Source organism: Nesoenas mayeri (assembly GCF_963082525.1).
Source record: "Nesoenas mayeri genome assembly, chromosome: 15".
NCBI lineage: Eukaryota > Metazoa > Chordata > Aves > Columbiformes > Columbidae > Nesoenas > Nesoenas mayeri.
In genome coordinates, this window is record NC_137559.1 from 5,815,676 (window position 1) to 5,829,183 (window position 13,508).

Consider the following 13,508-nt stretch of genomic DNA (forward strand, 5'->3'; position numbering starts at 1 on the left):
TGCTCTCATTGGGTCCCCTCACTCCCCTGGGGTGCTGTCCCGATCCCGGGGGTGCGGGGGCTGCGGCTGGAGCTCCCACTTGCCCTGATTCCCGCCATGCTCCCTGCAGGGCGCTGGCCATGGAGCCGGGCACCATCGACAACCTGTCCATCCTGTACCAGAGCTCCGACTTCATCGTGGTCAACAAGCACTGGGATATCCGCATCGACAGCAAGATGTGGTACGAGACACTGACCCTGCAGAGCCAGCTCAAGTACCGCTTCCCTGAGCTGGCTGACCCTGACACCTACTACGGCTTCAGGTGAGTGGCTGGGGACCAAACCGGGCTGTCACTGGGGCTGGCCTGGGCAGGGGACACCGCCCAGGCATGCTCCTCCACCTCCCATCTCCTCCCCAGGTTCTGCCACCAGCTCGACTTCTCCACCAGCGGGGCTCTGTGTGTTGCACTCAACAAAGCAGCGGCTGGAAGCGCCTACAAGTGTTTTAAAGACCGGCTGGTGACCAAAGCCTATCTCGCCCTGGTAAGCCCCCTCCGCCAGGTCCTGCCTCTGGACTGTCTTACCTTCTGGTTTTGCAAAATTGCAGCTTGGCCTCTGCTTCTTGTCCTCCCGGGGCTGGTGAGTGGCAGGGCTTGGTTTGCAAACCGGTTTTCTGCCCTGCAGGTCAGGGGCCACGTGAGCCAGAACCGCATGACGATCTGCTACGCCATAGGGAAAAACACGACCGAGGGCATGACCCACATGATGTGCATCGACGGGACGGAGGGTGAGCAGCTCCCGTGCCCTGCCCACACTGCTGGGCCGTGCTGGGGGAGCTGACCCCCCTCCGCATCTTGTTGCAGGCTGTGAAAATCCCAAACCCTGCCAGTCGGAGCTGATTGTGCTCGAGCACGGTTCATACAGTGGAGACCCTGTGACCAAAGTGCTGCTGCAGCCGCTGACAGGTGGGAGGTGGGGGCCAGGGCAGCACAGGGGGGTGCTGAGGTGGGCAGTGGAGGTGCTGGAGTGGGACCTGCATTTGGAGCCCCAAGCTGTGGTTGCAGCATGGTGCCATAAAAATAATAAAGCCTAAAAAAAGGGGTGAGCAGAGCCAAGAGCCACACTCAGCTCACAGAGGACTCAGGTTCTCAGACTAAGGGGACAAATGCCATTTGGTGCATTGTCACCTTGCACCACTGTGCCTTTGAGGAGGGATTCAGGGGTAACCTGTCCCTGCTTCTCCTGCTCTCCTCCTAGGGCGGACTCATCAGCTGCGGGTTCACTGCAGCGCCATCGGCCACCCCATCGTGGGGGACTTCACCTACAGCCACAAGAAGGACAGCAGTCCCTACCGGATGATGCTCCACGCCTACTACCTGCGCATCCCCACCGGCAAGGAGCTCATCGAGGTCTGCGCGCCCGACCCATTTGTCACCACGATGGACAGCAACTGGGTGCCTCACCAGGTCACTCACCGGCTGGATGAGATCATCCAAGAGCTGAAGGACAAGGTGATGCAGAAGGAGGAGAGCCAGGAAGCTGTGCTCGGCGGTGGAGGAGACGAGGCGCTGAGCGAAGCCAAGAGCCCAGAGACGGAGGAGCAGCGAGCCCAGTGCGAGCAGTGGTTGGCCGAGTGGGCTTTGGAGTGAGCACACACCGCATCTCTGCGTTTCCAGCCCAACGCTCCCATTTCCGTCCCAGTGGGTATCCACAGAACCCGGCGCTGACTCCACATCTGCACTCTGTACACCGTGGCTTCCCTCACTCCTGGGGCTGGGGTTAGACAGATTTTAGCAGCGATTAGGATGGGTTTATTTTTTAATGTACACATCGTCTATCTGGCCGCTGGATTCCCCTTCCCTAATACTGGGCCTGAGCAACAGAGCCAGTGTGTCACATACCACCTTAGAGTGACCCCAAAGCTTTGTGTCTCTGTCCCAGGGCTTGGGCACAGCTGGGGGAACACAGATGCAGCGTTTGCCGTGAGCACGATGGATGGATCTGCAAATCAGCACTGGGATGCTAAAATGCAGCCCAGCAAAAGGAGGAGGAGAACATTCTGGACGCAGCTTCGGTGTCCGCATTCCCCCGTTCCCTTCACTCCAGGCTGCTGCGCTCGCTGGTGTGTGGGAGGTGGGAGATGCGGAGGCTGAAGTGCAGCCTGTGGGGGGAACAACAGCCCCCCCAGTCCTGAGGCAGCGCTGGGTGTTCTGCCTGCAGAGCTGGGCTGTGTGATGGGCACAGGAGAGCCCTTGTGCTTCCCTCCCTGCTTCAGCCCACACGTGGGGTTTTTTTAAGGTTTGTGGAAGGCAAATGAGTTGTTCCAAATGGGTTTTAGACTTTTTTCAGATTTCTTACAAGAAGAATCTAGTCTTTTAGTGGTTCTGGAATATCAGTGGGCTCAGGAATGTGTGTATTTTTTATACTTCTGTGGTCAGAATAGCCACCAGCCCAAAGCTTTTTTAAAAGACCTTGTTATTGTTTCTCCTAGCATTGCCTTTCCCTAGTGCCCACTTTTATCCTGGATGTGGATGTAAACCCTGCTGAGACGGGTCAGGAAACATCAGCCCCTTTCTGCTGTACCCAAATGAGGGGCAATCAGTTTTGGTCCCGTCGCATGACCCCTCGCTGGCCAGTTCCTGTGGGGGTGTCAGGGCCTTGGGGTGGGCGCTCTGGGGGGGCTCTAGAGCAGCCAGAGTGGCCAAGAAAATGGTTGGAGCTGCAGAAAAGGCTGAGCAGTGATGTGATGGGTGGGAAGGAGCTCGAAGCTCATGCTGGCACTCAGCTTTGCAAGATGTAGAGGAGCTTCTCTGGAAATTCCTTTGCTGTGCCAGCTGATGTCAGGCTGGTTCAATCCCTCCCTCACACCCCACTTTGAGAATGAAGAGAGGGGGCAGCTGGGCTGGGAGGGATGGGGGGGTGGAGCCCGTTGCACCCATAGCACCCATCCCCGTGGTATTCGGCACTGAGCCGCCACATCAGCACGTGCCTGGAATTACCATCATGCCACGAGCCCTGTCCCATTTGAAAAGCACCCACAGTGGTTTCACAGAACTTGTATCTCTGCCCTGAGGAGAAATAAAATGGCAGAGCCCTCTTATTGCAGGTGAATGCACCCTATAGGTCACCGAAACCTCACAGGGTTTTGCATCAGCCATCCCTGGTGTCCCTGGATGGGTGCGGGGCCACGGAGGAGGTTACCATCACCTTGGTTTCATGGCTCGGCACAGAGCGCTGCCGTCAGCTGTAGGATGAGGACCAGTAGAGAGCGCATGGCTCTACCGGTACCTGGGGACCGAGCAGGGACACGGGCTCAGGAGCTGGTGGCGGAGGTCTCAGGGTGGGGTTGGAGGAGCAGAAGAGCCATCTCCTCCCTCCCAAGGCCTGTCTCTGCCTGTCCCATCGCCCAGGAGCGGCTGGGGAGCGGACAGGCAGCCACAGGCGGGTCCTGAAGCTGTAAATTAAACCATCAACCTGTTTGCCAAAGGATGAAGCTGTAAATTAAACCATGAATCTGTTTGGCAAAGAATGAAGCTGTAAATTAAACCATGAATCTGTTTGGCAAAGGATAAACATGAGTGACACGCATAGGAGGCGCATGTGGGGACAGTTCCCACTGCGTGACGGGACGTGTCCTGCAGCTGCAGGCTGGGGACAAGGCTGCCTGTGGCCGTGGGGCTGGTGGTCACTCGGGTGGTACATGGAGACATGCCGGTGCCCATCCACAAGGTGGGGGACCGTCACAGCTGGGGACTGGCACCCATTACTCTCCCCAACATCTGCGTGGAGGAGCCCCTGCCCCATGCATTGCACTTTTACCCAATACTGCGGCAACCAGACATATATATTTTTCCTTACCCTGCAGAGGTGTTTTCCTGGTGCCCTTCCCATGTCTCGTGCAGTCCCGCTCCCTCCTCTCTGCCATCACGGGACCATTTCTGCATTGCGTGTGAATCCACTCCTTTTGGGGGGTTGTGATCAGGTGTGTGTTTCGTGATGTTCTGTACGGCTTGCAATAACCCTTATTCCTTGTTGCACATCACCACAGTAAAACCATTTACGTCTGTACCCTGCGGTTCACCCTCTGGTCTCTCCATCCTGCACGGGCCGGCGCGGTGCCGGGAGCTGCCAAGAATGAGCCCGGACCGGCACAGCGGGACCTGCTGACCTGTTGTGTGAGCACCCGCATCGTCCTCGCCCTGCTGCAACCCCCCCAGCCGAAACCACCCGATCAGCAACCCGAAAACCCTCCTGGATTTAGAAACCCTGACACAGATGCCCAAGGATGCCCGAGATGGCGGGGGCAGATGGCACTGCCCTGCCCGTCCCTGCCCGCTGCCCATCCCAGCCAACAGCAGCAGCTGGGATTGTCCTTAACCAAATAGCAGAGACGGAAGAAAAACTCCTAATTTTGAATCATCACAGCTCTCTAGCAGGGAAAGGGGGGAGCTGGTGTTTAGGGGGTGTACAGGGAAAGCCGCTGCAACACAATTTCTACATAACTTGTGTACCTCAATGGTCATTCCTGGGGTTGGTGCAGCTGGAAAAGTGAGTGAAGACCCAAAGGAATTATTTGCACTCTGCAGACTGGGAGGTTTTTAAGATTATAAACCCAGCAAGGGCGGAGAAGCAGTGGGTTAAGTGCAGGGGCATTTCTACCTTACCCAGTGCACGGGATGCGGTCGGAGTCCCCAGGGAAGGGGATGGGGCAGATGCTTCCAGCACATGGACATTTAGGGTGAGTGCTCCTGTGCCTGTTCCTCCACAGCCCCCGGGGTTGTTCTGGGGCCAGTCTTAAGACTCATGGGGACATGGTGGACACAGTGACCCCCAAAGGGCCCCCGACGTCCCTCTGCCCTCCCATCCAGCCACCTCTGCCCAGCAAGCCCGCGGCAGGGGCTGTGTCCCACCAACAGCCTTGTAGCAAACAAGTTTCTGCAATTCTGCCACTCCAACAAGAGCTATTTTTACAGCAAATCATCCCAAAATAGAAACCAGTAACACCCGCGGGGGTTGACCGAGCGCTGGTGCTGCAGGATGGGTTGCTGGGTGGGGGACAGGGACACTGGGGATGGCAAACCCTGCTCAATGCTGTGCCAGCGGGTCCAGGGACACTTTGCAAAGGCTGATGTCCCCAAACCCGGCCATGCGGGTGGTGGAGTCTGGCCGACCGCTGCCCATACCTTTGCCCGGGATAAACGCACAGATAATGTGTGTGCGGTGTCAGGCTCCTCGGGTTTTCATCATACAGCCCTGGAAAAGCTTTTCTTCATTTCTTCAAGTCTCCTTCTTCTGGAGAGCGGGATCAGAAATTACTGGGAGAAAGCTGGAAAAAAGGCAAAGGGATTATCCATAAACAAGTCAAAAAGGATGGACACGAGGAGAAGAACCTCCTGGGAGTGCTGAGCCTACCACCGAGGACTCACCTGTTCTGCACCCCACTTGCACTGTAAAATAGACCCCTGAGTAGCTCAAAGGTTTCTCACTAACTGGGAGGACCTTTGCCTCCAACAGGAGCATAGAAACCTCTAACCCAGAGGATTTAACTAATTCACCCCGAAGTTCAAAGTGACCCTTTACAAAGGGGAAAGAAAACCGAACAAACCAAAACCAGGAGAGGAAACAGCTTTACAAAACACTGTTGAGAAACTGCCCCGTCACACCCCGTTTTCACAGCAACATCCCCACCCCGCAGCACATAAGTGCCGAGACGTCCCTGGCGCTGCTCATCCCGGTCCCCGCGGTGGGTGAGCACCGTCCCCGGCACAGAATCCATCATCCCCAGCACCGAACCCGCATCCCTGAGCCGAATCCAGCTGGACGGAGAGCGACTGGCAAGGCCACCGGTGAGATTTGGGAAAAATAACGAAACTTAGTGGGAAAATGGCTCACGTCTGGTTGGAAGGGTGATAAGCTCATTGCTCTGTGCAGCCCATCGATGGCATTTCTAGAGCTGGGATTTATTTTCTATGGGGGTTTCTAGCTGAGAGCTATAGGGTTGGGTATAGGGGGAGGGCAATGCCTGTGGGTGGCCCTCCACTGGTTTATAATGGATTTCTCCCAATCTGCAATGGTGTGGTCCTGTGAGAAAGCAGGGGATGGAGGGGGACCCTCTCCCTGCAGCATCCAGATGGGAACACAGATCTGGGTGTCAGAGAGGGTAATTTATTGTGGGGTTTCATTTGATACCAGACAATGATATTCTGTTTTCTGTCATATAGGATTAAAATCTGTCCCCTGACCTGCTCTGAGGACGAAGCCCCAGCACAGGCAGCATGGTGTGGGCAGTCCCGGCAGCCATCGCCCTCGGCCTCTGTAAGTGACGTCTTGTGCCCCCAAACCAACCTTGCCTGGACCCCCATGCCTGTCCAAGGACCCTCTGCCACCCTGGGCACTGGGGATGCTCCAGCCCACGGTGCTTTTCATTCCCAACCCACTTGGCTTTGGTGCTCCCAGCAGCATCTGCAGGCAGTGGGAGTTTTTCCCAGCCACAGCTAGAACAGCGTTAGAAATCTGCACAAACAGATTTCTGGGGGCAGATTTATCTCTTTTTATCTTCTAAACACACCCTGGGTTGCCCGGGCTGGCACAGGCTGCAGGGCGGTACAGGGGCTGCTCTGCACTGTGTTTGCCAGCATTTACTAAATATTATTAAACTGACAAAGAAAAGGCCCTTCCCAAACTGTAAACCTGGAGCTGCTTTAGAACAACCCCCGACTGCCTGCACATATGGTCATGAATATTTTATAACAGAGACGTTTTATAACAGGGATGTTTTATAACCCGCTCCTGCTCTGTTGCAGGTTTCTCTGCAAACCTGGGGAAGGCAGCAGCGGTGAGTCCCTGATGGCTCCGGGTACACCGGAGCTCTGCCAAAACATCCCGGCTGGTGCCAGGAGCAGCAGAGCTGCCACAGTTCCCCTGGTCCTTTGTCTCTGGGAAGGCAAAGCCATCATCTCCTTGTACAGCCCATGTCCCTGTCCCATCCCGTCCCTCACTCCCTGCTCCAATCCAAGGGCTGGGACACTAACCCTGAGGGCCACGCAGCCCCCAGCTGGGGGAAGCAGGGCCAGCCCTGCTGTTGGAGGGTCAGGTCCCGTTTCCTGCTTGGTCCCTGCATTTAAAAGCCATTTGTCCCGTCCCTTGGTGGGGCTGAGCATCCCCTGTCCTCATCCCCAGGCCACCTTGATCATGGGAGCCGTCCAGCTCACCACTGAGCCACACCCCGAGTAAGTACCAGACCCCAGCATGGTCTCTGACAAGTGGGGGGTCTTGGGGGACACGGGTGGTGGGACAGGTGTGGGTGGGTGTTGCGTTTCTCCCCACATCCGTGTCACGGCTGCTGTGACAGGTCATTTGGGCTGGAGGATTTAGAGCCTTGCAGAGCCAGTTCTGGTGCTGGTGCTGGGATTTCAGCCGCTTCAGCTTTTGTATCGGCACAAACACACCAAGAATTTCCTTCCCTTTATGGGGCTGATGCAGATGCAACAGGAACCTCCCTCAAGCTGAAATCCAGGCTCTGCTGATCTCCTCCTCACCCAACTGCCCAGGCACCTCTGCCATCACCCCGGCCATGGGGATGTGGGACAGCCACCTTCAGGGCTGCAGGGCATCCCCTTCGGTGTCACCACAGCACTGGGGTTAGGGAGAGTCTTAATTACACCCCATATTATTCCTACTTACCACACCATCAGGGCAAAGGGGGATTTCCAGAGGGAAGGAGCAGGTTCATCCTCCATGGGGTGTTGGGAACAGCTAGAGTGAAACGCAACCGCATCTCCCCATCGCAGCCTCTCGGCCTCGCTCCTGCAAGGATTCCCGTGCGTCCCGGCCAGTGACCTGCCCGCTGCCACCGTCCTCGCCTTCGCCCAGGGGCTGCAGAGCGACCTGGCAGAGCTGAGCGCTGCCCAGGTGGGCAGGAGCTGGGGCTGGGGGGCAGAGGGGCTCTGCTGCCTCGGCACTGACTGTCTGAGCCTCTCTCTGCCCAGCTCTCCTGCCTGGCCAGCCTGCTTGCTGCCAAGAACCTGACAGCCGATTTTAGCCAGTACCCACCAGATCTGCTGCTCTTCTTTGAGTGAGTACAGAGGGTTTGGTGCCAAATCCCACCATCCAGCACTGGCTGGCGTGGCCATGATACATCCTGGGACATGCAGGAGCTCTGTGTAGGAGAAGAGAATTAGGAAAATTTTCTGCAGGCATCAGACCAGCACAGGGCATTTCCAGCCCTGCAGACCCCTGGTCCTTCCCTCACCCTGCTCCTCTCCGAGGCTGAGACATGGGGCATGTGGGGTTGGGAACCCCCAATCCTATGCCAAGACATGGAGAGGATCCCCCCCCAGCCCTGTGCAACTTGGCAGCTCATTGCTCAGAATGGAGTGACCATTGAAGACAACTCTCCCCATGCCCTCTCCAAAAAACACTGAAGGTCATGACAAGCCCTTCACCCCAGTGGTTCTCTGCAGTTTGGCTGAGCTGGATGCTGGGACCTGCAAAGCATTTTACGCCCGGGCGTCCCGCGGGAACCTGAAGCTGCTCCCCAGGGGCTCAGCCCAGCGGACGGGGCTGCTCCGTGGGGCTCTGACCTGCCTGGTGAGTGGGGGGTGAGGTGGGGGCTGCCAGAGTCCCCCACATCCCCCGGGTGTTTGTACAAGGGCCGGGTGGTCTCTCCCAGGGGGTGAGGAGCAGCCACCTGCGCCCCGAGCAGCTGAGCAGCCTTGGGGGGCTGGTGTGTGACATGGAGCCCGAGATCATCACGGCCTCGGACCCCGGCGTCCTGGAGAACCTGAAGCTCTGCCCAGCACTGACAGCAGCCCAGCAGGATGCCCTGAACACCGTGCTGCTCAGGGGGGGCACAGCGTACAGGTAAGGAGCTTCTGCTTTGCTCTCATGGGGGGGATGCCGTACCCGAGAGGATGCTGAGCTGGTCCTTCTCCTGATGGCTGCAGGGATCCTTCCAGCTGGGATTTACAGACTCTGCAAAACTTGGGGCCGCTCATGCTGGCTTTGAACCAGACCACGCTGAGCCTGGTGGCCGAGGTGAGTCCCCGTTTCTAGACCCCGGGGTGAGGTGCCCATGAGCCCCCAGGCTGTGGGACCCAGCGTCCTCTGCCCCCCAGGCAGTGCGGGAGGCTTTCGTCAGGAGCATCGTGGCCGCCTACGGCAGCCAGGGACGTTCCCAGCGGGAGAAATCCCTGACCATCCTCAGGGCTCTCACAGCTTCGTCTCATCCCAGGCTGAAGCGGAATGCAAATGGTGAGTGTTCCCCTTCACCACAGCCAGTCTGAGCTCTTGTAGGGGGGGGACAGGGTGGGGCAGAAAGCTGTGGGATTCTCCTAAAGTAACCAAGGAGATGGGGGGAATGTCCTTTCAGCACGCTGGGGTGTTTGCTCGTACCTGGGAGCAGGAATATAGCAGCAGCAGCAGCTGGGACAGAGGGGGAAAACTCTCAGGCAGGGGCAGCAGCTGGGGAGGATGCTGCAAGACCAGAGGATGCTCATGGGGGGGATGTGGGAAAGGGTTCACCTTAGCAGAGTGGTTTTAGTTACCTTTAACGGGACAAAGTGCACGTCACCCGCAGAAACAGCAGCAGGTCCTTCAGGAATAACTTCAAGGAATGGAAGTGAATAAGGCATCACCGTGGGCTGGGGACCCAGGGGTGGGAGGGTGATTCACGGTCCTGCCTGTCAGGACAGCTTCATCTGCAATTCCCTGTTGGTTCACTGGGGCTCTTCTGAGGGGCTCTGGGGCCTCATGGTGGGGAGGGACACCCTGACACTCCTCCCTGCCCACAGGCTGCCTGTACGGTCCCATCACGGCCAGCACAGTCTCTGATCCCTTCTTACTCATTGACTACGACACCGTTGAGCAGTTTGACCTGTGCCTGAGCAGTGACGTTGTAAAAACAAGCCTGAAAGCTCTGCTGGAACAGCCACTCCCCATGGTGTACATCCGGGTCGTGAGAAAAAAGCTGGACCAGGTGATGGGTGCTGCAGGACAGGAGCCCCCACCCAGCCCCAGTTATTGTGGGCATGCTCTGGGATGGGCCAAACCCGCTGTGGGAACAGGGATTAAAACACCTGAGCAGGTCCTTTGTGCTTGTTTCTGCCTCCTTTTCCCTTCCCTGACCCTCCTTTCTGCCCCCCTGCCCTGGCCCTACAGGCTTACCCGTTGGGGCTGCCCGATGAGCAGCTGAAGCTGTTGGGGTCGCTGTCCCGCCTGTACACGCCGGAGGAGATCAGCCGGTGGTGGGTGACATCCAGTGACACGCTGTTAGCCCTGCTCAACCCCATGTATGGCAAGTGGGAGGATGCCCAGGTAAACCCATGGCAGCAGCGGGGGATGGGGGCTGGTGACTCCAAACCGGCACCGCTCGGTGCCCAAGCCCAGCTCGGGGCGGAGGCACCACCCGTGGGCAGCACGGAGGGTTTGCAGCACAGCGATTTCTACCCAGAGCATCTTCCTTCCCGTGCAACCATGTGAACTGTTTCCCAGGTCCAGCAGCTGATCAGGAGGTACCTGGACCTGGGAGGCAACTTGACTGGGCTCTTGCTTCAGAAAATCGGTGGGAAAAACCTCTGTAATCTGCAGGAGGAGGACATCAAGCGCATCTCTCCAGAAGCAATCAGGTAAGCCACTTTTTAGGGATACTTTAGGTTCATGTCCCCCCACCAATAAAAGGGCTTTAGCTGTGGATTGGGGTGCTGCCCCCGGCTCTAACCTGTGACTCTCCCTCTCCCCAGGACTGCTGGGCGATTAAACATTTCTTCTTGCTCTCAAACCAAGAAGGATCAACTCTACCAAAAAGCCCGGGAGGCCTTTACCAGCCAGGCTGGCAGTCCCGCGGTGTATTTGTGCCGGATTGGGCCATACCTGGGTAGGTCCTTCAGCCTTCACCCTTCTCCCCACAGAGGCCGGGTACCTCCTGCTTGGCCAGGGGGGTTGGCCACACCAGAGACATGTCCTGCAGTCTCCAGATCCCCTCCAAATGTGTTGGGAGTGTTCAGGTGCCCCATATGCTTTGTTTAAGGTGGAGCTCCAGTGCAGGACCTGAAAGTCTTGGCTGAAGCTGGTGTTACCATCAACATCACCACTTTCCTTGCCCTAAATCCCGATGAGCTGCAGGTACGTCCCCACTCCGCTGCTGCTCTTGTCCCTGACAAAGGGACTAATCGAGGGCTGAGTTTTGGGTCTACAGCCTCATCACATCTCCAAGTGTCTATTTTTTTACCTTTTTAAATTTTCTTTTGGATGTTATAACTTGTTCTGAGTCCCATTTTGTGGCAATGCCAGACGTGATGATGAACGGAGATGCTGTTGTTCGTGTGTTGCAGAAACTCAGTGTCACGGATGTGAAAAATTTGCTTGGGGAAAACCTCCCTTACCTGAAGGACGTTGAGAATGAGCCCTTGGTGATACGTTGGGTGCAGAGACAGTCCCAGCGGGAGCTGGACTGTGTCCTGGGAATCGGCCTGCAAGGGGGGACGGTCCCCTCTCCTCACACCCCCACCTCGGCCAGTGTCACCCCCACTGCCACCGTCCCTGCGCCCACCACCCTCCCCACTGTCCCCACCCCTACTGCCATTAGCAGCCACCCTACCACTCATTCAAGCACCGGCCCCCACAAGGTCCCCCCCACGAGCCTGACCCCCCCAGGCACTGACACCCCTGTCCCCAGCACTGCTGGGAGTCCCCCTGTCACCTCCACTGTCCAATCTGCTCCCACCACTGGCCCCATTGTCCCATGCTCCATCCATCCAGCTGTCTCCTCCAGTACGGCCACCCCCCCAGCTGTCACCCTCCTCAGCACCATCCTGGCCACTGTCAAGCCCAACACCACCTCTCCCAGCTCTGTCCCACCCCCGGCTGTCACACACGGTGCCACCACCACCACCAGTGTTGTTTCTAACTCGGTGGTTAGCACCCACAAAACCAGCACCTTGCTGGTGTCCTCCAACCCCCCAGCACCCGGGGGTACCGTCCACCCCTCTCCTGCCACTCCGAACACTGTCACCCCCAGCACCCACAGTGCTCCCAGCACCCTTGTCCCTCACTCCCCCTCTGCACCCACAGAAGTGAACCCCCCTTCCCAGCCCACCCCCAGTCCCCACTCCACCCAAAAGAGCGTCGTCTCCTCCACGGCCGAGACCACAACGTTGGATTGCGTGACCGGTGCCCCGCCAGCATCTCCCAGCCCCTCTTCCACCAACACCACCACTGAGACCAGTAAAAAAACAACCGCAGTTGCACCACAGTCACCTAGACCCACATCCACTGGAAGCACCAACCCACAGTCTGAATCTGGTAAGGTGGGAATGTTCGGGGTTGAGAAAGGCTTAGGAACCATCTTCACCAACAAGCAGCAGCTGCTCCACCTTCCTCCTGGGCAGACCCAGCACCACTGGCTGCTCTCCACCAGAAACCCCAAGCAGTTACTGGTTGGATTCGCAGCGATGTGTCTATGGCCATTTACAGCCCTGGGATCTGGAAAATTTTGCCTTCAGATCCACTGTGCTCTCAAGTCCAGCACCTTAAGATGTCCCATCACCTTCTGAGCATGCAGCCCCCATCAACCCTCAGCTGGGTTTATGGCTGGACTCGGTGATCTTGAGGGTCTCTTCCAACCCAAATGATTCTATGAATCTGTAACTGCCCTGCAGAACACTGGAGTAATTCTGTTAACGCCAAGGCACTCAGTATTTTTCACAAGGCAAGGATATGGCCTTCTGTATTTCAGCTGCACGCAGTGTTTCTGACAAGGCGTTGCTGTAAAAGCCCTAAAATCCAAATTACTCTGTCCTGACAGAGCTACATCCCTAATTTTAATGAGTCAAACAGATTTAGTCTTGCTTTATGCTGGTGGAAGTCAGAAAAGCCTTGGCCAGGCGACATTTATAACAGGGTGCAGGTGGGTACAGGTGTGGGCAATGTCTCAAAAAGCACAAAAGCGTTGTCTGGACTCACGTGACCCTCTGTGGCAGCAGCACAAAGCTGCCCTGCAGTCCTGAGCGCTCACCTCTGCTTTGTTGGATAACCCAGTTCTTTCCCTTCCATTTTTCCCCCCAGGATCAGGATCCCACCTGTCCCCCTGCCTGGTGTCCGTCCTGATGGTGGCCGTGGGGACATCCCTGCTGCGGGGGCTGCTCTGACCCCGCTCCCCCAGCACCGCCCTCACCTGCAACCCTCAGCATCCTGCAAATAACGGTGCTGGCAACATCCCTGCTGGAAAGCAGAAACCCAGGACAGGAACAGACTTTGGCCATTTGGCACCAGCCAGAATTTGCTCATTATTTTTGAGGCTGGGGAGTGAAGGGAGAACAGATCTTTTTCCAGCCCAGCAGGTACTAACTAGCTCGTTGCTCTACATAATGCAATACTGACCAGTGCTGATAGCAGGCCCGGTTCTGCTGGCTTTACTCACATAGAGTGCTGTTTTACTTCCAAGCAGTCCCACTGGGATCCTTTGAAACCGTGGGACAACTCAGGGATTCGAGTCACCAGTGTTGCAAGAGCAGCAGAATACGGCCCAGTAAC

The 13,508-nt window shown here is 57.1% G+C and overlaps 1 protein-coding gene across 1 annotated transcript; it reads left to right on the forward strand.

The window, feature by feature from the left end:
* Positions 1 to 113: 113 nt before the first annotated feature.
* On the forward strand, positions 114 to 1,627 carry RPUSD1 (RNA pseudouridine synthase domain containing 1; the record flags this gene model as incomplete). Its single annotated transcript, XM_080354134.1, has 5 exons — positions 114 to 301; positions 398 to 521; positions 663 to 765; positions 842 to 943; positions 1,236 to 1,627. Exons 1-5 carry the CDS (start codon positions 120 to 122, stop codon positions 1,625 to 1,627), a joined length of 903 nt encoding a protein of 300 aa, XP_080210260.1. The 5' UTR covers positions 114 to 119.
* Between the last annotated feature and the right edge of the window lie 11,881 nt (positions 1,628 to 13,508).